The sequence below is a fragment of the Capra hircus genome, chromosome 1 (genome assembly GCF_001704415.2).
Source record: "Capra hircus breed San Clemente chromosome 1, ASM170441v1, whole genome shotgun sequence".
In the NCBI taxonomy this organism is placed as follows: domain Eukaryota; kingdom Metazoa; phylum Chordata; class Mammalia; order Artiodactyla; family Bovidae; genus Capra; species Capra hircus.
The window spans coordinates 132213912-132239880 of NC_030808.1; the positions used below are offsets into that span (position 1 = coordinate 132213912).

The 25969-nt window shown below is 37.9% G+C and overlaps 1 protein-coding gene across 1 annotated transcript in view; it reads left to right on the plus strand.

The window, feature by feature from the left end:
- STAG1 (stromal antigen 1) overlaps positions 1–25969 on the plus strand; it is a 470948-nt gene that overhangs the window by 198677 nt on the left and 246302 nt on the right. Inside the window, exon 5 of the mRNA XM_018050852.1 lies at positions 6206–6302. Coding sequence (XP_017906341.1) covers positions 6206–6302 — 97 coding nt within the window. The remainder of the gene's footprint in view (positions 1–6205; positions 6303–25969) is intronic.

Genomic DNA, 25969 nt, shown 5'->3' on the forward strand with positions numbered 1-25969 from the left:
TTACATTGTATAGAAATGCAGCTGTTTTCTGAATGTTGATTTTGTATCCTGTAACTTATTGCATCCTGCAACTTGTTGACTTGTTTTTTCATGGAGTCTTGAAGATTTTCTACATGGAAGGTCATTATCTGCAAAAACATTTTTTTATTGCTTCCTTTTCTTTTTGGATACCTTTTATATACCTTTTAAAATACATTTTCTTTTTCTTGACTGATTGCTTTGGCTAGGAGAGTTGAATAGGAGTGATGATAAGAGTGCAGTTTTAATCTTTTATTCTATTCATGTGGTGTATCACATTTATTTTTGCATCTTGCACCATCCTTGCATCACTGGAACAAATCCTGCTTCAGTTCAGTTCAGTTGCTCAGTTGTGTCCGACTCGTTGCAACTCCAGGAATTGCAACACGCCAGGTATCCCTGTCCATGCCATCTCCCGGAGTTTACTCAGACTCAAGTCCATTGAGTCCGTGATGCCATCCAGCCATCTCATCCTCTGTCGTTCCCTTCTCCTCCTGCCCCCAATCCCTCCCAGCATCAGAGTCTTTTCCAATGAGTCAACTCTTCACATGAGGTGGCCAAAGTACTGGAATTTCAGCTTTAGCATCATTCCTTCCAAAGAAATCCCTGGGTTAGTCAAGGTATATGATCCTTTTAATACATTGTTGAGTTTGATTTGCTAATATTCCTACAGGATTTTTGCATCTGTGTTCTTCAGGAATATTGGCGTTTTCTTGTGGTGTATTTTTGTCTGGCTTTGGTATCAGAGTAATATTGGCCTCATAAAATGTGTTTGGAAGACCTCTACCATCTTCCTAGAATGTTTGTTAAAAGTCATCAGTGAAGCCTTCTGGTCCTGGACTTTATTTGTTGCGAGGTTTTTAGTTACTGTCAATCTCCTTGCTAGTAACTGGCTAGTTCAGATTTTTTATTTCATCATGAGATAGTCTTACTAGGTTATTTGTTTCTAGGAATTACTCACTTTTTAAAATCAGGTTTAATTATTTTTTTGAATATTTGGTCCCACCCTTGCAGCATGTGGGATCTTAGTTCCCTGGTCAGGGATTGAACCCACACCCCCTTTGTTGGAGGCCAGAATCTTAACCACTGTATCTCTGGGGAAGTCCTGAAATTTAGTAATTTTTTCCCTAGGTTCTCTAGTTTGTTGGCCTATGATTGTTCACAGTAGTCTTTCATCATCCTTGCATTTTTGTGGAATCAGCTGTAATACTTCTTTTATTTCTGAGTTTGTTTATTTCAGTCTTTTTTTCTTGGTGAGTCTAGATAAAGGTTTTGTCAGTTTCGTTTACTTTTTCAGAGAACCAGTTCTTAATTTCTACTTGAATCTTTATCATTATATTTCCATCTCTCCACTTATTTTGAGCTTCATTCCTTCAAGTTTCTTGAAGTATAATCTTAGGTTGTTGATTTTTCTTGTCTCTTGAGATGGGTGTTTATCACAGTGAACTTCCTTCTTAGAACTGCTTTTGTTGTATCCCATAAATTTTGGTGTTATATTTCCATTTTCATTTTTCCCAAGAGAAGGAGAAAGCATTAGAGAGGAACTACAAAAACAGCCTGAAAGCAATTAATAAGGTGGCAGTCACACATACATATCAATAATTACTTTAAATGTGAATTCAGTAAGGTCTGTAATCAAAAGATACAGTAATAGATAACAAATTTCTATTTATTTATACCAATAAAAGTAATATATTCTGTATTGAATTCTTCAGTATAGTCATTGTATTCTTCAGTTTCAGAATTTGTTTGGTTACTTTGTTTTTTGTTTCTTTGTTGAACTCATTTTGTTCTTGTATTTTTTTTTTTCCTGATACATTAGTTTTTTATCTGTGTTCTCTTATAGCTCTCTGACCATCTGCAGAGTAATTATTTTGAGTCTCCTTGTCTGTCAAAGATCTCCTGAATCTGCCAGTTATTGTCGGCTTACTATGTTCTTTGGTAGAGATACATTCCCCCAATTCTTCATAATCCCAGTTGCTTTGTTTTCATGTCTGTTCATTTGAAGAAGCAGTTAACCTCTTCCAGAATATATAGACTGAATTTGATAAGGGTCAGCCTCTCACCTGTGAGTGAGAGTACACTGGCACATGCTGTGACCCTGGGTATGGTGATGCAGGGTGCCAATGTGGGGAACATGTGGTAGTTTGGATCCCTGTGGGCAGGCATGATGTGTACTTAGCTCAGGCCACTGGGCTACACACCATTGACAACTGTGTGGTTCTTGCTCAGCACTGAGAGGAACCTTGTAGTAGTTCTAAGCAGTGCCTTCACTAGGGATTTATCAGCTAGGGACCAAGGTAGGCTGTTGCAGAGGCCAGTTGCAGGCATACATACAGTGATGAGGGCCACTGCAGACAACAAGGATTCGTGCTCACTATGGTCTCCTTGGCTAAACTGGAGTTCCTGGCCATCAGTGTCATCATCTATGGTTGCACACACTCTGCCCACATGTGCACACTGCTTTGAAGGCTGCCAGAGGTCATTGGGCTGGGTTTTTGCAGTGCACAGCTTGGAGTGGCTAAGTATAGGTGGACTTGTTGGTATTGGCCAATGACAGGAGGCAGGGCCTTTTCTGGGCCCACAAGAAGCTATGGGGTGCCTTCGTTGTAGGTGCTCTCACTAGTGGCTGCGTATCCCTCCCATCCCTTCTGTGCATGCTCACTGCACGGGAGGCCAGTGATGGATGTCAGTCTGGTAGTGCACAGTTGGAGGGACAATCCCTGAGCATGAACACAGTGGTCTAGTTCAGTGTGGGGAGGTGGTATTAGGCTGGTATTTTGCATTTGTGCAGCTACAGCAGCCCCAGTTGGCTGCAGGTGTGGCTGTCTGGCTCCTTGGTGGGTAGAGATTCAGGGGGCTGGCATCTTAAACTCTCACAGCTGTAGAGAACTATAACATATTATAATCTTTCTTCCCCCCTCCATTGTGTGTGTGTATGTTTATTTCTTTATTTTATATATTTATAAGATATAAAATATCCTTATTTATAAAATAGCCGCTGTAGTGGCCAAGTGTAGGTTTGGTATTGGTAGGAAAAGGTTACAGAGAGGGACTCAGGCAGTTGACATCAATGAACACAAACACAAATAACTTTGGGGGAAAAGCTGGCAAGATCTGTAGGGGTCTACAGTGACTATGCTGGCCTTTGGCTTTCTCATTGGTGAAATTTGCTGAGTTTGTCTGAAGAGCTGTTCTCTGTGAACTGTGATCCCTCTGGCTGCTTCTCTGTTAATAATATTACTTCTGCTTTTATTCGTTGTTCATAGCTGGGTCAATAACATCTCAGGTGGCTGGGCTTGGTGGAATGAAACCAAAGCCGAACCTCTGTACAATGCACTGTGAAGCTGGGGAAGCTGGTCAGTCACCCCACACTCCTTTTTTTTGGCAGGAAGAGTTCTTTTTAGCTGTGGAAGATTTCTTCTTAGCACTGAAGGGTGCCAGTTTGGGGGATGGGATGATGCAGGCAAAATGAATTTAACCTTCATTTTCTTCTAATGTGAATGTTCTCAGTTTTGTTGTTCTTAAAACTTCATAAGTGGACTATAGAGATCTCCTGGATCTTTTTTTGTTCTTGGATAGCTGTTCAGTCATTGGTTTGTTTGTTTTTTTAAAAAAGATTCAGTTATTTATATATGGCTGTGCTAGGTCTTCCTTGCTGCTTGAGTACTTTCTCTAGTTGCAGTAAGCAGGTGCTACTTTTCATTGGAGTGCGTGTGCTTCTCATTGTGGTAGCTTTTCTTGTTGTAGAGCATGGGCTCTGTAATTGCAACATATGGGCTTAGCTGCTCCGCAGCATATGGAATCTTTGTTCCTCGGCCTGGGATGGAATCCATGTCTCCTGCTTTGGCAGAATTCTTAACTACTAGACCACCAGGGAAGCTCCAGACATTGATTTTTATGGGATGATGGAGAAGCTGGGTTTTATTCCAACCAACAGGCAGTTTTTCTTTCTTTCTTTCTTTAAATATATCATTCTATTATTCACTGGCTTTTATTATTTTCTATGAGAAGTGTGCCATATATCTTATCCTTTTATCTCATGTATGTACCCTATGGTTTTTTTTTTCCTCTTTATAAAATGTTCCCAGCTATTTAGTTTTGAGGTACCTTATGAAGTTTTTATTTTATCCTCCTCTTCACCTATCAGCCAAGGCCCTGTAAATTATGACAAGTTGTATCATCCACATGCTTGTGTCCATGCTTGGTAATGTCTCTGACAGTTATCAGTCTGCCAGTCTAAGAAAGGCTTATCTTTTTGGAGTTAACTTTAGATTCTTAGGATGAGATGATTGGATGGCATCATCAACTCAGTGGACATGAATAAGCTCTTGGAGATAGTGAAGAATAGGGAAGCCTGGGGTGCTGCATTCCATGGGGTTGCAAAGATTCAGACACAACTGAGCAACTACCACCACCATTGTATTTTCTTTATACTTTAAAAACCAAATCTACCAGACGCTAATGTGTTGAGAGAGAGTTGTTATTTACACCAGCTTTTAATAAAGGGTCTTCCCCTTAAACATAGAAGGAAATATGATTGCTCCTCAGATCACTAAAGAAGAGAAATGTTCAATCAGAATGGGTTAAAATAAAAGGGCTGATGAGATCTAGAATTGGTGATACGTGGAGCACTGAATATCGGTATCGTGTGTTGCTGGAGGAAGTATATACCTGTTTTGGAAAATAGTGTGACATTGTATACTAAACCTCAATATATATGTGTTGTTTGTTAATAACTCTGCTACTAGGTATGTATACAGCAGAAAAAACATTTATGTGAGGATATGTGTATAGTTGTGTTCGTAATAATTTTATTTGCAATAGCCCTAAAATGGAAACAACTCTCATGTACATCAATAGTAAATTGGATTGTAAGATAAGTATGTTAAGTCAATGAAGCACTGTCCAGCAGTACAAACAAGGAATTACTAATAACACATAGTAACATGACTGAATCTCACTGCTAAAACATTGAAATAAATCAAACACAAAACATAATAGTATTGACATGAATTTCAAAAGCATATCTATTGTTAAGGAATAATAATTAAGCTATTTGCTTGCCAAATGGTTACTAACTAGAAGGGAACATGGGGCAGCCTGTTTTGGTTCTGGAGGTGTTTTTTATATTTGCATTTTGGTTATGGTTATACAGGTGCATGTATATGTAAACTTTCATCAAGGAATATCTTAAGATTTCTGGATTAATTATACATAGTTGTAGCTAAGTACAGAAATAAAAGTTTACTTGAAACTTTTAAAAAAGTAATTTTTATCTATTTCCTGTGCTTCCCCTTCACCCCCAGCAAAACTCTCAATAGTTATGCCTGGTAGTATGCTAAGTAGAATTACATTAAATTTATCTAACAATTTGGAAAGACTTTCTTGATGCAGCATGAAGCTTTTTTAATATGGAACTTATTTAAGTCATTTTCTGTAACCTAAAGGTGGTTTTATAATGTTCTTCATTAAAATTTATGTAGTCCTTCGATTTGTTTTTAGATGATTTTAGTTGTGAGCAGCCTTCTCAATCCATTTATATTTCATAATATTGCTAATGTTCAAATTTGATTTTGTACTTTTATCTTTTGTCAGTTGTAAAATTTTTAATTAATCTTTATATTGCATTAGTAGAGACTCAGTAGAAAAGGAGAATTGTCCTTATTGATATTTTACTAATTTTTGCATAAACTAAAATCTTTAAAATATGTGTTAAATGCTTAGGGATACAGCCTTGCCTCATTCTTCTTAGAGCTGAAAAGTGTTAAAGTTTCCACAAGAAATCTGTTTTGGCCTTTGTCTTTATGTTGTTTACCAACATATCACATAAGCCCAGTTTTTCTAGATATGTTTTTATTAAGCATGGCTCCAAGATTTTTATCAGATACCTTTTGAGATCTGGTATTATAATCATTTATTTTTCTTCTTTACATTGTTGATTAATCGAATTGAGTTCCTAATTTTGAATCGTCCTTGTGTGTAGGGAAAAATGTATTTTATTATATATGGTCTTAATTTTATATTATATATATAATTTAATATATATTATATGTGATTTAATTAAGTAGTTTTCTTGTTTAAATAGCTACACATAGAAAACCAATAATTTATCGAAAATTCATTTGCTGTAATGTCAATTTAAATTTTTTTCTTTCTTTTTTTCTCCCCCCCCACCCCCCCACAGTCTGTGGTCGATGACTGGATTGAATCATATAAACAAGACAGGGACATTGCACTTCTGGATTTAATCAACTTTTTTATCCAGTGTTCAGGATGTCGAGGTACAGAATGTTGGAATAAATGATGTACACTGAGACTTTGTCAGTCCAGCAGTTTCAAATTTACTTTACCTTGTGTTAATCATTTTATAATTCATTCTGGAATTAATTGCTAGTCTTTTATGGTAAAATTATTTTATTTAAAAATATTTCTCTTTTTCCAACTTCAGTTTTACTCATAACAGATTTCTGAAATTTTAATGTTTTGAAGGAAATCTGAAATTAAGGATTTTGTGAATTGACCTTTTAGATCACAAGGTTTTATAGTTAATGTTTACTGATATTATTTGTATCTGTGCTCTATGTTGTAAACTGTGCCAGTTGCTAACATTATTATTTTGAATCCTCATCTTGTAGACGAAGTGCTTGAATATGAAAATCAGGTTTAAATTTATAATCATTTGGAATCCATAGACAATTTGTTAATAAGTGAAGTTATTTTAATCATATTAGTAGGTAACTGATAGAGACCTTTTTTCTCTAGAATAAATATTAACAGGTTAAATTGTACTGTATGGGATACATCAGTTGGTAAACACCATTCTTTGCTTATCAGTGAAGAAAGGTGATCTTCTATTGAGGTCACTGATCAAATTGATTTCTTGAAGGCTTTCTTATTTCTGATCAAGTTATTATTCACCATATTAACATAAGAATTTTATCAAATACTTACAAAGTACCTAGGTTATTGTTCCTAAGTGTGTATATATATATATATATATATATATATACACACTATCAAGACAGTCTATGCCCCAGTAACTATTAGAATATGTTTAATTTTTATTTTATTTTTTTAATAATTTCTGCTTTAATTTTTTTTATGTCCTTTCTACTTTGACTTTATTTGCTATTTATTTATTTGGCCATGCCATGCAGTGTGCGACATCTTAATTCTCCAGCTGGGAATCCAGTCTGGCCTGCTGCAGTGGAAGTGTGAAGTCTTGATCACTGGACCACCAAGAAAGTCCCTGTTGAGTTTTTAAAAAAGGGTGTTTAGCAAAGAAAAGGAGGGAAATATACCAGTAGTTCACTGAACTGCTTAATACCAAGAGACTAATAAAATTGGTTACAATTTAATGACTGTTTCAGCTTGGCAGTATATGTGCCAAGCTGTATGCTTTACATACATTAGCTCGTTTAATATTGGTTTGACAGTTTTATCAGTCAGATATGATTTTTATTCTGTTGTTCAACAAACTAAGGATTCAGGGCTTAGGTTAGTTTTTGGACATCATCCAATTTTTAAGTGCCAAATTCATGATTCAGATTCAGGCTTGTCGCTATCTTTAGTCTCCATGTCTAACCACAAGATGTAGTGTAGGAACGACAAGATGGAGCTTCTGATTCAACCTAGGTTGTGTGTATGTGTGAATATGGGGATATTTGTAAGAAAGTGCATCTCAAAGGAACAAACTTGATACTGGAACTGAGGTGTTGAGTCCAAGTTAACAGTTGGTATAAAAATTCCAGAAGAAGAGAAAGTACAGCACACTCTAGTGCATAAAGAAAGTTTGTGGCAGCAACCGGAGCATAGAGTTAGATGAGGATTGGCAAGAGATTCGTTTATTTGAAGGAAAGTGAGTTTGTTAATTGTACAGTCTTAAACAGGGAAAGGCAATTACTGAGTGAAGTGCTTTACATATGTGTTCTTGTCTAATCTATGTAAGTGTCCTATTAGAATGAGTTTCGATTTTGAAAGAAATCGTAGTCTTAAAATATTTTGCTTTTGTAAATTGTTTGTATGGTTAAAAACACACACACAAGAGAAATGTAAATCAAAAAGCCTTTACTACATCTTGCTTTACCATCTATCTCCACAGAGTTACTTCTTAACTCCTTTGTTGTATATCCATCTGTCTGTCTGTATCTGCTTTATTGACTATGCCAAAGCCTTTGACTGTGTGGATCTCAATAAACTGGAAAATTCTGAAAGAGATGGGAATACCAGACCACCTGACCTGCCTCTTGAGAAACCTATATGCAGGTCAGGAAGCAACAGTTAGAACTGGACATGGGACAACAGACTGGTTCCAAATAGGAAAAAGAGTATGTCAAGGCTGTATATTGTCACCCTGCTTGTTTAACTTCTATGCAGAGTACATCATGAGAAACACTGGGCTGGAAGAAGCACAAGCTGGAATCAAGATTGCCGGGAGAAATATCAATCACTTCAGATATGCAGATGACACCACCCTTATGGCAGAAAGTGAAGAGGAACTAAAGAGCCTCTTGATGAAAGTGAGAGGAGAGTGGAGAAGTTGGCTTAAAGCTCAACATTCAGAAAACGAAGATCATGGCATCCGGTCCCATCACTTCATGGGAAATAGATGGGGAAACAGTGGAAACAGTGTCAGACTTTTTTTTGGGCTCCAAAATCACTGCAGATGGTGACACAGCCATGAAATTAAGACGCTTACTCCTTGGAAGGAAAATTATGACCAACCTAGATAGCATATTGAAAAGCAGAGACGTTACTTTGCCGACTAAGGTCCGTCTACTGTAGGTTATGGTTTTTCCCGTGGTCATGTATGGATGCGAGAGTTGGACTGTGAAGAAGGTTGAGTGCCGAAGAATTGATGCTTTTGAACTGTGATGTTGGAGAAGACTCTTGAGAGTCCCTTGGACTGCAAGGAGATCCAACCAGTCCATTCTGAAGGAGATCAGCCCTGGGATTTCTTTGGAAGGAATGATGCTAAAGCTGAAACTCCAGTACTTTGGCCACCTCATGCGAAGAGTTGACTCATTGTAAAAGACTCTGATGCTGGGAGGGATTGGGGGCAGGAGAAGGGGACGACCCAGGATGAGATGGCTGGATGGCATCACGGACTCGATGGACGTGAGTCTGAGTGAACTCTGGGAGTTAGTGGTGGACTTAGAGGCCTGGTGTGCTGCGATTCATGGAGTCACAAAGAGTCCGACATGACTGAGCTACTGAAAAGAAAGTGAAAGTGACCGGTGGCTCAGAGGTTAAAGTGTCTGCTTGGAATGCGGGAGACCTGGGTTCGATCCCTGGGTCGGGAAGATCCCCTGGAGAAGGAAATGGCAACCCACTGCAGTACTTGTGCCTGGAGAATCCCATGGAGGGAAGAGCCTGGTAGGCTACTAGTCCATGGGGTCACAAAGAGTCGGACATGATTGAGCGACTTCACTTTCACTTTCACTTTCCCTCTTTTCCAGAATCAAAGCATTCCTTTTTATGTATGTACAACAGTTTATTTAACTAGTTGTCTGTTAACAGCACATTGACTACTATCTGTTGTCTTTTGCTCTTACAATGAGTAATTTCATGTGTACCTCATTTGTTCTTTGTGGCAGAATGAATATCTGTAGGTTTTTATATTTTTAATTATATTAGATATTGCCAAATTTCCTGTTATGGAAATTATGTCCATTTTACTCCTATCAGTACTATATGAAAATAATCTGTTTCTATTTGGTCTTTTTAACAAAGTGTTTTTATCAAATTTTTTTATTGGTCTTATGAATAATTTAAAAATACATGATATGGTTTTTTTTTAAATTGAGGTGAAATACACTTAAACAGTTAACCGTTTTAAAGTGGGTGGTTCAGTAGTTTTTATCACATAAAAACATAATAGTGTTGTACAACCACCCCTTTCTGGTATCAAAACTTTTTTGTTATCATCCCAGAAGAATACTTATCATTAACTAGTCACTCCACATCAGCCTCTTCCCTGCAGTCCTTGGCTACCTCTAATCTTGTTTCTGCTCCTATGTTCTAGTCCTTTTATGTAAAAGGAGATTGTATAGTATGTGACCTTTTGTATCTGATCTATTTAATTTAGCATATCTTTGAGATTTCTCTGAGTAGTAGCATATATTGATAAAATTCATTTAATTGTATGTATGTATTACAATTTATTTATCCTTTCATCCATTGATACACAGTTGGAGTTGTGCTTTTTGGTTGTTGTGAATATTGCTACTATGAATATTTATGGTCAGTTATCTATTTGAATACTTATTTTTTAATTTTCTGGTGTAAATACCTAGTAGTGAAATTGCTGGATCATATGGTAATTCTCTTTTAAGTTTTTGAGGAACTGCCAAACTGTTTTCACAGCAGCTGCACCATTTTAAATTCCAGAAATATATGAAGATTCTTATTTCTCCACATCCTCTAAAACACTTTCTGTTTCTAGTTTTAAGATTTTAGTGTCCTATGGGGTATGAAGTGGTATTTTTTTAATGGTTTTGATTTGCATTTTCTTTATTACCAGTGACTTGGGCGACTTTTTGTGTTTTTGGCAATTTGTATGTCTTTTTTGAAGAAATGTGTATTTTAGTCCTATACTTATTTTGAAATTAGATGGGTTTTATTTTTGCTGTGAGTTATTGTATTAGATTTCTTTGTATATTCTTGATATTAAATCTTTTATCAGATACATAACATGTAACTGTTTATAACTTGCAACTACTCCCACACTGTGGGTTGTCTTTTCCCTTTATTAAAGATGTCCTTTGATGGACAAAAGTTTTAAATCTTTGTCAAGTCCAACTCTTTTTTCATTTCTTTTGCTCATGATTGTGGTATCAAATCTTTGAATCTGTTGCCATTTCTAAGAGCATGAAGATTTACCTCCATATTTTCTTCTGATAGTTTTATAGTTTTAGAACTTATATGTAGGTCATTGATCCATGGTTAAGTTTTGTACTTGGATGATTTTAATTTGTATTTCTCTTACGTGTGTGACTTTAGAGCCATTTTTATTTCTTTTTTTTTTTCAGTTTTCTGTTCATATCCCTTGCTACTTTTCCTTTTAGCTATCTTTATAGTTCCTGAAAAGGAATTTGACAAAACAGATTTAAAACATTTTAGTATATCAGACTGAGATGCATATTTCCTTAACATGTTTAAAAGAGAAAGCTCACTGTCTCTCATGTTAGTACAGTGTAATAAAAATCTAAAATAGATTCAAGTACCTGTGAACCTGTAGTAAGCAGATACTAACTAGCACATATGAAAGAAGACAGCTGTAAGATACAACTATACAATATACCAGTTTTCATCTATGAGATTGAAAAATTATAAGTTATAATCTCTGTTCTTTAGGCTGTGAGGAAACAGACACTCTTACATTATTTGTTGAAATAAAAGTAGATATATAGCTAGCTCATAGATATAAATTTGACATCATCTACCAAAACTCCCTCATAGCTCAGTTGGTAAAGAATCTGCCTGCAATGCAGGAGACCCTGGTTCAATTCCTGGTTCAAGAAGATCTGCTGGAGAAGGCATAGGCTACCCACTCCAGTATTCTTGGGCTTCCCTTGTGCCTCAGCTGGTAAAGAATCCACTTTCCATGTGGGATACCTGGGTTGAATCCCTGGGTTGGTAAGATCCCCTGGAGAAGGGAAAGGCTACCCACTCCAGTATTCTGGCCTATACAGTCCATGGGGTTGCAAAGACTCAGACACGACTAAGCAACTTTCACCAAAACTCCATATGTTCTTATCTTTTGACCTAGCCATACTGTTCCTGGAATTTTGCCATGAAGATATATTTCCATTTTACAAAAATAAATGCACAAGGTTATTCAGTAACATATTATTTATAGTAGTGAAATATTGGAAACAACCTAAATGCCAATGTATAGGACAGTGATTGAATAAACTATGGCAAAACTTATTCAGTGGAGCTTTTTGGCATGGCAAAAAATTATGAGGAAAAACTGTGTGGGCTAATGCAGGGAGATTTTCAGGATGCGTTTATTTTTTTAAGTGCAAAAGAGTGTCGAAAAGTATTCAACATTTTTAGACGAAAGAAGGGAAATAGTAGAATATACACATGTATCTGGTCACTTGACCATAAAGAAACAAAGGGAAGATAAGACACAGAATAATAATTGCCTACCTGTAGGGTATAGTGAAGTTGCTCAGTTGTGTCCAACTCTTTGTGACCCCATGGACTGTAGCCTACCAGGCTCCTCCGTCCATGGGATTTTCCAGGCAAGAATACTGGAGTGGGTTGCCATTTCCTTCTCCAGGAGATTTTCCCTACCCAGGGATTGAACCTGGGTCTCCTGCATTGTAGGCTGACGCTTTACTGTCTGAGCCACCAGGGAAGTCCCCTGTAGGTTATGTGTGTATGTAAATGGAGTGTAAAACTTACAGGGAATTGGGGTGGAGGGATGATACTTACTGGAATATACTTTTTGAACAGTGTTGGTTGACTTTGGAAGTTATCTTCATGTTTCATATACTCAGAAAAAAGGAAAAATACTGAAGATGGATGGAAAATCCAAGACTTGGATACACTCAAAATAGATGAATCATACATAAATAACACATGCTGAAGAGTATGAAAAGTACAAACTAAAATTTGAACTCAGTGCTTATACTCCAACACTAGTGGGGTAACGTGAAAAACATATTTACCTCCTCAGATTGTCTCCTTACGAGATATGTATTATGAATAAAATGGTACTTTACCTGTAAAAACTTAATAGACACCATATGCTTCATAGTAGGCACTTATAAGAACTCAGCCTCATTAGCCTATAGTACAGAGTCTGAAACTACTCATGAGAAAACAGTGGGCAAGCTCAAGTTGAGGTGTATTTTTCATAATAACTATCCTGTACTCTGTAAGAGTGTCCCTGTCATGAAATAGAAATGGCTAAGAAAACTGTTCCAGAACTTAATGCAATATACGATCTTAGATTTTTCTTTTGACGTCAACAACATTATGGAGACGAATACTAAATTGTAAAATCAATTCTGTGAATTAGAACATATATATTATATTGTTAATTTCAGCATTCTGATCATTATTCTGTAGTAGTATTAGATTTTTGTTTGCTTTGGGGAAATATATACAGAAGTATTGATGAATAAAGGGATATGTGAAGACGGAGAGGATTAAAAGGGTAAAATGTTTACATCTGAGAATTTGGTGATGGGTATTCAGAATCCCGTGTACTTTTCTTACAACTTTTTTGTAAATTCTAGAAAGTGAAAAATGGAAGGATGAAAAATCCTTTTAATCCCAAAGCCAACATCATGCTCAAGGGAATATAGTAGAATAATTTTCACTGTAGTCAAGCAAGACAGAGATGCCCTTTTTCACAACTCCCAGTTAATATTATCCATATAAGCCAGCATGTTTGTGGTAAAGCCAGTAAAGTGAAGTATGTATGATCACTATTTGAGAGTAATATTGAAAGTTGAGAAATTTCAAGAGGAAGAGTTTGCAAAACTAGTAAAAACAATATAATAATTCTGAAAGAGATCAAAATGGCAGAGTATGAGGATGCTGAGCTCCCTTCTCCCTGATGGACATCTCAGAAATACAGGACATGTGTGGCTATTGTTACTGAAACAAACTGTACACTGATAGAACAGCCTTTCTGTGACCAAGACGGCAAAGAAAGAGTCACACAGAGTTGAGTAGGAAGAGAGCAGAAATTATCAGTTCTGGACTTGCACCCCTAGCAAGGAGAGCATATCACAAGCTCGAGGATCCTTCCTATGGTGTGAGACATTTGAGCTACATATTTGGCAACCCAGATTTGGGGTCCATTACCAGGAAGATTAGTCCCTTTAGCTGGTTTGAAATCCAGTAAGATTTACAATATGGCTATAAAAAACCAAGTTCCACTTGTGATGGTTGCATAAAAACACTTGTTTCTGCTCAGGAACAAGGTAGAGGAAGCAGATTTAAAACTACCTGAGACTGACTGATTTCCTGCAACTGTCCCAATTGCACACTCTGGCTTGCACTGAGTACTTGCTCCAGCCCCCCTTCCTCTCACACCGTACTCTACTAGGTTGAAGGCTGCCATTGGCAAGTAGGGTAAGGACTTGGAGATTTGGAGCTAGCTCAGACTCAGTCTTATGTTGGAACAGAGCAAGGGCAGTCCAAGACTGGATGGCTTCACAGTTGAATTCTACCAAACATACTAAGAAAATCTACTGCTTGTCCTCAAACTTTTCCAAAAAGTTGAAGAGGAGGAAACATTCCTAAGTTCATTCTGTAAGGCCACTAATGCACAAAGACTGGCCCCACCCCGAATACAAGCCAATATCTCCGATGACTATAGCTACAGAAATCTCAGGAAAATATTAGAAAACCAAATTCAGCAATCATCAAAAGGATCATACACCAAGATCAGAATTCAGCAATCAGAAGGATCATACAGCAAGAAAAGAATTCAGCCATCAGAAGGATCATACACCATGATCAAAATTCAGCAATCAGAAGGATCATACACCATGATTAAATTGGTTTTATACAGGATGCAGGGATGGTTCAACATTTATAAACCAATATACCACATTCATAAAAAAATAAAATTACACAAATCATTTCAGTAGACAGAATTCAGCATTCATTCATTCGTGATAAAAACTCTTATCAAACGTGAAAGTCGCTTAGTCATGTCTGACTCTGCAACCCCATGGACTATGGAATTCTCCAGGGCAGAATACTGGAGTGGGTAGCGCTTTCCTTCTTCAGGGGATCTTCCCAACCCAGGAATTGAACCCAGGTCTCCCGCATTGGATGTGAATTCTTTACCAACTGAGTTATCAGGGAAACATCAAACTTGGTATGGAGGATATATGGCAGTATAATAAGGTGTAAGTATCACAGACACACAGCTTTTAGGTTAGTGCAAAAGTAATAGCAGTTTCAGAGCCTGAATTTTAAATCATTATAACGAGGTACAACTGCATCTTTATTAAACAAAAGAGGAACCATTACAGTCAGCACATTTTTTGCCAATGAAAAATAAGTTTATTCCTGTAGCATAAATATCCATGCTTTGGGATTCGGTGAACTCTTGGAAAGCATTATCTGTGTCCTGCTGGCTATGGAAACATTTCCCTTGCAAAAAGTTGCCAAGATGCTTGAAGAAGAGGTAGTTGGTACCAGTAAGAGGTCAGGTGAATATGGCTGATGAGGCGAAACTTTGTAGCCCAGTTTATTCAACTTTTGAAATGTTGGTTGTGTGACCTGTGGTCAAGCATTGTCATGGAGAAGAATTGGGCTCTTTCTGTTGACCAGTGCTGGCTTCAGGCATTCCAGTTTTTGGTGCATCTCATCAATTGTGTGTACATGAGTAAAAAAGTCTTATATTTGTGTTTCCAAAATTTTTATTTCTGAACGTTAGGTATTAAAAGAAATCATTATAAGTAGTCTTCATTTTTTCTAAAGTAGGCTTTATTTTTTATAGGAGGTTGAGGTTTACAAAAAAACTAAGCGAAAATTACATTGTCCCCATATACCATCTTTTCCCCTCAGTTTCACCTGTACATTCATCTTGTACATTTGTTAAAATTGATGAAAAAGTATTGATACATTATTAACTAAAGTCCTTCGTTGACATTAGGGTTTGTTCACTGAAAAAAATGCACAACCTAAAAGTTGAGAATTATGTTTTATTTTGTGAACTTGCTGAGGACTTAACCCTAAAACAGCCTATGAGATAGCTCAAAGGGGCTACTCCAAAGAGGTAAGGGAGGAACCAGGATATATAGGAGTTTTTGCACCAAAAACCAAATATTAGTATTTTATTTTGTCTTGTTTTTTAATTGGAAGAGAATTGCTTTACAGTATCATGTTGGTTTCTGCTGTACAAAAACTAATATAAGCCATAATTATATATAACCCCTCCATCTGGACCTCCCTCCCACCCCGCTGCATCCCACCCCTCTAGGTCGTAACAGAACCCTGGATGGTGTCCATGTGTTATGTAACAGCTTCCCACTAGATATTTGTCTTAAACACAGTAGTGTGTATATGTCAGGGCTACTCTGTCAGTCCATCCCACCTGCTGCTTCTACCACAAGTTCATTCTCTACATCTGTGTTTCTATTCCTGCTCTGCGAATAGGTTCATCGGTACTGTTTTATCTTGATTCCAATATATGTACATTAATATACAGTATTTTTCTCTTTCTGACTTAATTCACTCTGTATAACAGGCTTTAGTTTCATCCACCTCTGTTCATCTGACTCATGTTTGTTTATGGCTGAGTAATATTCCATTGTATATACATGCCACACCTTCTTTATTGTTCGTATGTTGATGGACAGCTAGGTGGGTCCCATGTCCTGGCTAGTTAACATAGTCCTGCAATGAACATTGGGGTACATCTGTAAAAACTATGGTTTTCCCAGGTCTGTGCCCAATAGTGAGATTGCTGAGTCAGAGCGTGGTTTTAGTTCTCGTTTTTAAGGACTCTCCATACTGTTCTCCATAGTCACTGTATCAATTTACATTGCCACCAACCGTGCAAGAAGGTTCCCTTTTCTCCCCATCCTCTACAGCATTTATTGTTTGTAGATTTTTTAACGATGGCCATTCTGACTAGTGTGAGATGGTACCTCACTGTTGTTTTGATTTGCGTCTCTCTAATAATGAACAGTGCTGAGCTTCTTTTCATGTGTTTATTGGCCATCTGTATATCTTCTTTGAAGAAATATCTGGTTAGGTCTTCTGCCCTTTATGGGATTGGGTTGTTTGTTTTTCTGATAATTAGCTGCATGAGTTGCATGTTTATTTCGGAACTTTGTTGCTTCACTTGCAGTTGTTTTCTCCCATTCTTAAGGTTGTCTTTTCACTTTGCTTATACTTTGCTTTGCTGTGCAAAAGCTTTTAAGTTCAATTAGATCCCATTTGTTTATTTTTTTTTTTAATTCCCATTACTCTAAGAGGTGGGTCACAGTCTTGCTGTGATTTATGTCAAAGAGGGTTCTGCCTGTGTTTTATAATTTACATTTTCTGGACTTACTGTGTCAGTCTTTAATCCATTTTGAGTTTATTTTTGTGTATGGTGTTGTTAAGTGTTATAATTTCATTCTTTTACTCATAGCTGTCCAGTTTTCTCAGCACCACTTACAGAAGGGACTCTCTTTTCTCTATTGTATGTTCTTTCCTCCTTTGTCAAGGATAAGGTGCCTATCAGTGTGTGAGTTAATCTCTGGACTTTCTGTTGTATTGATCTATCTATCTATCTGTCTATATATATATATATATATATATATATATATATATATATATGTTTTTTTGCTGGTATTACACTGTCTTGATTACTATTCCTTGGTAGTATAGTCTGAAGTCAGGACGGTTGATTCCTCCAGCTCCATTTTCTTTCTCAAGAGTGCTTTGACTATTTGGAATCTTTGGTGTTTCCATACAAACTGTGATATTTTTTCTTCTAGTTCTGTGGAAAATGCCATTGGTAATGTGATAGGGAATGCGTTGAATCTGTAGATTGCTTTGGGTAGTATAGCATTCCCATCCAAAAACATGGTATATCTCTCCATCTGTTGGTGTGATCTTTTATTTCTTTCATCAGTGTTTTAAAGTTTTCATCATACAGGCCTTTTGTCTCTGTAGGTAGTTTTATTCGTATATATTTTAATCTTTTTCTTGCAGTGATGAGTGGGATTGTTTTCTTAATTTCTCTTTCTGATTTTTTGTTATAAACTTACAGGATTGCAAAAGATTTCTTTTTAATTTTGTATCCTATGACTACTGAATTCACTGATTATCTCTAGTAGTTTTCTGGTGGCATCTTTAGGGTTTTCTATGTATACAGTATTATGTCATCTGCAAAGAGAGACAGTTTTACTTCTTTTCCAATCTGGATTTTTTTGTTTCTTTGTTTCTTTTTCTTATCTGATTGCCTTGACCAGAACTTCCCAAAACTATATTGAATAATAGTGGTGAGAGTGTGTACCCTTGCCTTGTTGCCAATCTTACAGGAAATGCTTTCTGTTTTTCACCACTGAGAATAATGTTTATTGTGGGTTTGTCATGTAGGCCTTTATTATGTTGAGGTAGGTTCCCTATATGCGCACTTTCTGGAAAGTTTTTGTCATAAATTAGTGTTTTGTTTTGTCAGAAGCTTTTTCTGCATATTGAGATGATCATATGGTTTTTATTGTTCAGTGTGTTTATATGGTATATCACATTGATTGATTTGTGTCTATTGAAAAATCCTTTCATACCTGGGATAAACCCAACTTGATCATAGTATATTATCCTTTCAATGTGTTGTTGGATTCTGTTTGTTAGTATTTTGTTGAGGATATTTGCATGTATCTTCATCAGTAATATTTGCCTGTAATTTTCTTTTTTTGTGATGTCATTGTCTGGTTTTGGTATCAAGGTGATGGTGGCCTTGTAAAATGAGTTTGGAAGTGTTCCTCCATCTCATTTTATGGAAGAGTTTGAGCAAGATAGGTGGTTAGCTCTTCTGTAACCATTTAATAGAATTCTCCTGTGAAGCCATCTGGCCCTGGGCTTTTATTTTTTGGAATATTTTTTATCACAGTTTTCATTTCTGTATTTGTGATTGATCTGTTCATATTTTCTATTTCTTCCTGGTTCAGTCTTGGAAGGTTATACTTTTCTAACAGTTTGCCCATTTCTTGAAGATTGTCATTTTATTTGCATATAGATGCTTACAGTAGTCTCTATGATCATTTGTTTTTCTGTGTTGTGTATTATTAGTTCTCTTTTTTTCATTGCTAATTTTATAGATTTGAGTCTTCTCCCATTTTTCTTGATAAGTCTAGCTAGTGGTTTATGAATTTCATTTATCTTGTCAAAGTTTTATTCATCTTTGTTTTAGTTTTATTCATCTTTGCTGTTTTTTTCTTCACTTCTTTCCACTGTAATTTTCATGATTCTGTTCTTTCTACTGACTTTGGAGTTTTTTCGTTCTTTTTTAGTTCCTTTAGTTGTTAACCTTATTGGCATCCCTTTGTATGTTATCTGTTGCTTTTCCCTTGCTGCTTTCAATAATTTTTCTTTGTGTTAATTTTTGTCAGTTTGATTGATATGTATCTTGTTGTATTCCCTTGTAGCTCAACTGGTAAAGAATCCACCTGCAATGCGGGAGACATGGGTTCGATCCCTGAGTTGGGAAGATCCCCTGGAGAAGGGAAAGGCTACCCACTCCAGTATTCTGGCCTGGAGAATTCCAGGGACTATCCAGTCCACGTGGTCGCAAAGAGTCAGACACAACTGAATGACTTTCACTTCACTTGTTGTATTTCTCACGTGGTTTATCCTATTTGAGACTCTCTGAGTATCCTGTACTTGGGTGGCTATTTCCTATGTCAGGGAAGTTTCCAATTATAATCTCCTCAAATATTCTCTCATATCCATTTTTTTCTTCTTCTTCTGAGGCCCCTGTAATTTATATGCTTGTGTATTTAATGTTGTCCCAGAGGTCTCTGTAACTGTCCTCATTTCTTTTCATTTCTTTTTTGTTTATTCTGCTGCTGCTGCTAAGTCGCTTCAGTCGTGTCTGACTCTGTGCTACCCCAGAGACTGCAGCCCACCAGGCTCCCCCTTCCCTGGGATTCTCCAGGCAAGAACACTGGAGTGGGTTGCCATTTCCTTCTCCAATGCTTCAGTTATTTCCACCATTCTATCTTGCAGCTTAGTTACTTGTTCTTTTGCCTCAGTTATTTTGCTATTAGTTCGCTAGTGTAGTATTTATTTCAGTTTTTGAGTCATTCATCACTGATTGTCTGTTCTTTAGTACTTCTAAGTTCTTGTTATACATTTCTTGTATCTTCTCTATCAGATCTCCATTCTATTATCAGTGCCTTCCTTCTGTTTCCAAGATTTTAGACCATCTTTGCTGACATTACTCTGAATTTTTTCTCAGATAGACTGCCTGTTTCCTCTTCTTTTTTTTTTTTTTGGCCTTGTTGGTTTTTACCTTTCTCCTTCATCTTCTGCATATTTCTCTGTTTCTCATTTGTTTAACTTACTGAATTTAGGGTCCCCTTTCCATAAGTTTCAGGGTCATAGTTCATCTTGTAGCAGCTTGGCCCAGTGGGTTGGGTTTGGACCAGTTCCTTGTGTAGTCTTTCTAGTGAGGGGTCTTGTGCCTGTGTTCTGTTGGGTGGATCTAGATCTTCTCTTTCTTATGGACAATGCTGCTTCCACTGTGTGTTTTGGGGAGTCTGTGAGTTTAGTATGGGTATACACAGCCTGGCTGCTAATGGGTGGGGTTCTGTTCCAATTTTCCTAGTTGTTTGGCATGAGGCTTCCAGAACTGGAGCTTGCTGGCTGTTTAGTGGAACCAGGTTTTAGTGTTGTCAACTAAAATGATGTACAATGTGAGAGTTCCAAATTAAATTTTATTTGGAGCAAAATGAGTATAGTGGCCTGGGAGATAGCACCTTAGACAGCTCTGATAAACTTCTCCAAAGAGGCTATGGGGAAAGGTCAGTATATAAGATTTTGGTGAAGGGAAGTTAAGTGCAATCAAGTGCCTGCTTTACAAAAGGTTTTCTGCTGGGCACAAGGAGCTGATGTCATCATGAAGGGATTTAGTGATTTTCTAGATGTGAAAAGATACAAGCATTGGAATCTTCAAGTAGTTCCTGAAAATATCTAACTATCTGAAGACCTGTTCCACCAGTTTCCCTGAAGCAGAGTGCCTCATTCTTCACCCTGAATTCCCTCAGGAGCTATTGAAGGTCAGTAGCTGCAACAGCACAGACAGGGTTCAATCACCATGAAGCAGATGACAAAAGCCCTTGTTATTCACTTGCTGCCAAATGCTTTTGGGAAGTACCAGTTTGTAGTTGTCAGGCAAGTGCTGATGTGTAGTTGACAGTGTTGAGATGGAGGCCTTTTGGAGAATTCTTGAAGCCGTTTACCTTGGATTGGGACTTGAACCCATGTGCTGTAACTTGAACCCAGCCAAAACCCATCTTGGGACTTGAACCCACGTGGTTGGACTGGAACCTGGCCAAAACCCTGTTTGGGACTTGAACCCGTAAGACTGGAAATCTAACCCACCCAAAATCCATGGTACCTGGTTTCAGGACCTAATGAAGCTCAGGTTCTTGATGTCTTATGTCTGAAAGAATTCATTGAGACAAACTGATGGGTAAGGACTGGGATTATTCAGATTCAGAGAGAAACATTCTTCACAGATACAGTGTGGGACATTCCAGAGAGCGAGTGCGGCTATGAAATGTGGCCTGGTTAGTTTTTATAGACTGGGTAATTTAGTATGCCAATTACTGGGAGGATTCTTCCAACCATATTGGGGCAGGGGTGGAGATTTTCAGAAATTGGGTCTACTCCTTGGTCTTTTGACAGTGCCTTAGGACTGTCCTTGCTATCTCTAATTTTCCTGAAGAGATCTGTAGTCTTTCCCATTTCATTGTTTTCCTCTATTTCTTTGCATTGATCACTGAGGAAGGCTTTCTTATCTCTTCTTGCTTTTCCTTGGAACTCTGTATCCAAATGGGTATCAGTTCAGTTCAGTTCAGTCATGTCCAACTCTTTGTGACCCCATGGACTGCAGCACACCAGGCCTCCTTGTCGATCATCAACTCACAGAGTTTACTAAAACTCATGTCCATTGAGTCAGTGATGCCATCCAAACTTCTTATTCTCTGTCGTCCCCTTCTTCTCCCCTCTTCAGTCTTTCCCAGCATCAGGGTCTTTGAAAATGAGTCAGCTCTTGGCATTAGGTGGTGAAAGTATTGGAGTTTCAGCTTCAACATCAGTCCTTCCAATGAACACCCAGGGCTGATCTCCTTTAGGATGAACTGGTTGTCTCTCCTTGCAGTCCAAGAGACTCTCAAGAGTCTTCTCCAACACCACAGTTCAAAAGCATCAATTATTCAGTGCTCAGCTTTCTTTATAGTCCAACTCTCACATCCATAGATGACTACTGGAAAAACCATAGCCTTGACTAGACAGACCTTTGTTGGCAAAGTAATGTCTCTGCTTTTTAATATGCTGTCTAGGCTGGTGATAACTTTCTTTCCAAGGAGTAAGCGTCTTTTAATTTCATGGCTGTGTCACCATCTGCAGTGATTTTGGAGCCCCAAAAAATAAAATCTGACACTGTTTCCACTGTTTCCCCATCTATTTGTCATGAAATGATCGGACCAGATGCTATGATATTAGTTTTCTGACTGTTGAGTTTTATGCCAACTTTTTCACTCTGCTCTTTCACTTTCATCAAGAGGCTCTTTAGTTCTTCACTTTCTGCCACAAGGGTGGTGTCATCTGCATATCTGAGGTTATTGATATTTTTCCTGGCAATCTTGATTCCAGCTTGTGCTTCATCCAGCATGGTATCTTGCATGATGTACTCTACATATAAGTTAAATAAGTAGGGTGACAATATACAGGGTGTATCCAGGTTGTCTGGCTCTAGGTGAGTGATCGCACCAGCATGATTATCTTGATCATGAGGATCTTTTTTGTACAGTTCTTCTATGTATTCCTGCCCCCTCTTCTCAGTATCTTCTGCTTCTGTTAGGTCCATACCATTTCTGTCCTTTATCACACCCATCTTTGCATGAAATGTTCTCTTGGTATCTCTAATTTTCTTGAAGAGATCTCTAGTCTTTCCCATTCTGTTCTTTTCCTCTATTTCTTTGCATTGATCGCTGAGGAAGGCTTTCTTGTCTCTCCTTGCTATTCTTTGGAACTCTGCATTCAGATGCTTATATCTTTCCTTTTCTCCTTTGCTTTTCACCTCTCTTCTTTTCACAGCTATTTGTAAGGCCTCCTCAGACAACCATTTTGTCTTTATGCTTTTTTTTTTCTTGGGAATGGTCTTGATCCCTGCCTCCTGTGCAATGTCACGAATCTCGGTCCAGAGTTGTTTAGACACTCCATCTATCAGATCTGATCCCTTGAATCTATTTGTCACTTCTACTGGATAATCGTAAGGGATTCAGTTTAGGTCATACCTCAATGGTCTTCCCTACTTTCTTCAGTGTGAGTCTGAATTTGGCAATAAGGAGTTCATGATCTGAGCCACAGTCAGCTCCCTGTCTTCTTTCTGCTGACTGTGTAGAGCTTCTCCATCTTTGGCTGCAAAGAATATAATCAATCTGATTTTGGAATTGACCATATAGTGATGTCCATGTATAGAGTCTTCTCTTGTGTTTTGGAAGAGGATGCTTGCTATGACCAGTGCGTTCTCTTGGCAAAACTCTACTAGCCTTTGCCCTGCTTCATTCTGTATTACAAGGCCAGATTTACCTGTTACTCCAGGTGTTTCTTGACTTCCTACTTTTGCCTTCCAGTCCCCTATAATGAAACGAGTATCTTTTCTGGGTGTTAGTTCTAGAAGACCTTGTAGGTCTTCATAGAACCGTTCAGCTTCAGGTTTTTCAGCATTACTGCTCGGGGCATATACTTGGATTACTGTGATACAGAATGGTTTTCCGTGGAAACCAACACAGATCATTCTGTCATTTTTGAGACTGCATCCAAGTACTGCATTTTGGACTCTCTTGTTGATCCTGATGGCTACCACCTTTCTTCAAAGGTATTCTTGTCCACAGTAGTAGATATAATGATCATCTGAGTTAAATTCATCCATTCCAGTCCATTTTAGTTCACTGATTCCTAAAATTTCAATGTTCATTCTTGCCATCTACTTTTTGACCACTTCCAATTTGCTTTGATTCATTAAACTAACATTCCAGGTTCCTATGCAATATTGCTCTTTACAGTATTGGACTTTACTTCCATCACCAGTCACATCCACAGCTGGGTTGTTGCTTTTGCTTTGGCTTGATCTCTTCATTCTTTCTGGTATTATCTGATCTCCAGTAGCATATTGGGCAGTTGCTGACCTGGGAAGTTCATCATTCATTGTCTTATCTTCTTGCCTTTTCATACTGTTCATGGGATTCTCAAAGCAAGAATACTGAAGTGGCTTGCCGTTTCTTTCTCCAGTGGACCACGTTTTGTCAGAACTCTCCACCATGACCCGTCCATCTTTGGTTGTCCTACATGGCATGACTCATAGTTTCAGTGAGTCAGACAAGGCTGTGGTCCATGTGATCAGACTCGTTCATTTTCTGTGATTGTTGTTTTCAAGAAAACAATAGAATGGGAAAGACTAGAGGTCTTTTCATGAAAGTTAGAGATACCAAGGGAACATTTCATGCAGAGATGGGAACATCTCAGCTTGAACATCTGGAAGTTTGCGGTTCACTTATTGTTGAAGCGTGGTTTGGAGAATTTTGAGCATTACTGTACTAGCGTGTGATATGAGTGCAATTGTGTGGTAGTCTGAGTATTCTTTGGCATGGCCTTTCTTAGGGATTGGAATGAAAACTACCCTTTTCCAGTCCTGTGGCCACTGCTGAGTTTTCCAAATTTGCTGGCATATAGAGTGCAGCACTTTCACAGCATCATCTTTCAGGATTTGAAATAGCTCCACTGGAATTCCATCACCTCCACTAACTTTGTTTGTAGTGATGCTTTCTAAGGCCCACTTGACTTCACATTCCAGGATGTCTGGCTCTAGATGAGTGATCACACCATCGTGATTATCTGGTTCATGAAAATCTTTTTTGTGCAGTTCTTTTGGGTGTTCTTGCGACCTCTTAATATCTTGTGCTTCTGTTAAGTTCTGGAGAAGGAAATGGCAATCCACTCCAATATTCTTGCCTGGAGAATCCCATGGACAGAGAAACCTAGTAGGTTACAGTTCATGGGGTCGCAAAGAGTCAGACACGACTGAGCGACTTCACCTTCACCTCTGTTAGGTCCATACCGTTTCTGTCTTTTATTGAGCCCATCTTTGCATGAAATGTTCCCTTGATATCTCTAATTTTCTTGAAGAGATCTCTAGTTTTTCCCATTCTATTTTCCTTTATTTCTTTGCACTGATCACTGAGGAAGGCGTTCTTATCTCTCTTTGCCATTCTTTGGAACTCTGCATTCAAATGGGTATATCTTTCCTTTTCTCCTTTGCTTTTCACTTCTCTTGTTTTCACAGCTATTTGTAAGGCTTCCCCAGACAGCCATTTTGCTTTTTTGCATTTCTTCTTGGGAATGGTCTTGCTCCCTGTCTCTCCTGTACAATGTCACAAACCTCTGTCCGTAGTTCATCAGGCTCTCTGTCTGTCAGATCTAGTCCATTAAATCTGTTTCTCACTTCTGCTGTATAATCGTTAGTGACTTGATTTAGGTCATACCTGAATGGTCTAGTGTTTTTCCCTACTTTCTTCTACTTAAGTCTGAATTTGGCACGAAGGAGTTTATGATCTGAGCCACAGTCAGCTCCTGGTCTTCGTTTGCTGACTGTATAGAGCTTTTCCATCTTTGGCTACAAAGAATACAATACATCTGATTTCCGTGTTGAGCATTGTTGATGTCCATGTATAGAGTCTTTTGTGCTTCCTCTTTTTATGTGTTTTGTCTCCACCTGCCCTCTCCCTTAAGCCTACCCTATGCAAATTGGGATAGCCAGGAAGGAGTTGAGTTTGGTTCACCTAAGGTTTTCATTCTCATGCTTGGATTGTCTTTTTTCCCGTTTTCACGGGCTTTTTTCCTTTCTTTGTCTTGTAGCCACCACCATTTTGGACTCCTTTTTCCTATTCTGAGTACCTAATGTTCCCCCCTCAAGAGATAGGAGGGCCAATTCTTGGGGAATAGGAGCATCGAGGTCTGTCTGGCAACTTCCTGCTGAGATGGTACAGCAAGGGGTGTTGGGCCTCCTCCCAACCCTACTAGTCTCAAGCCTCAGGGTCCTTATGGCAGGGCCCGTCTAAGGGTGAGTGATAGATATTTTCCCCAGCCACAGGTAGTTATATATATCCTTGTTGAACTAGCAGTTCGCTCTGTAGCTTGTTGACCTTAGAAGAGAGAAAATGACTTTAAGAATTTACCTTGATTTGTG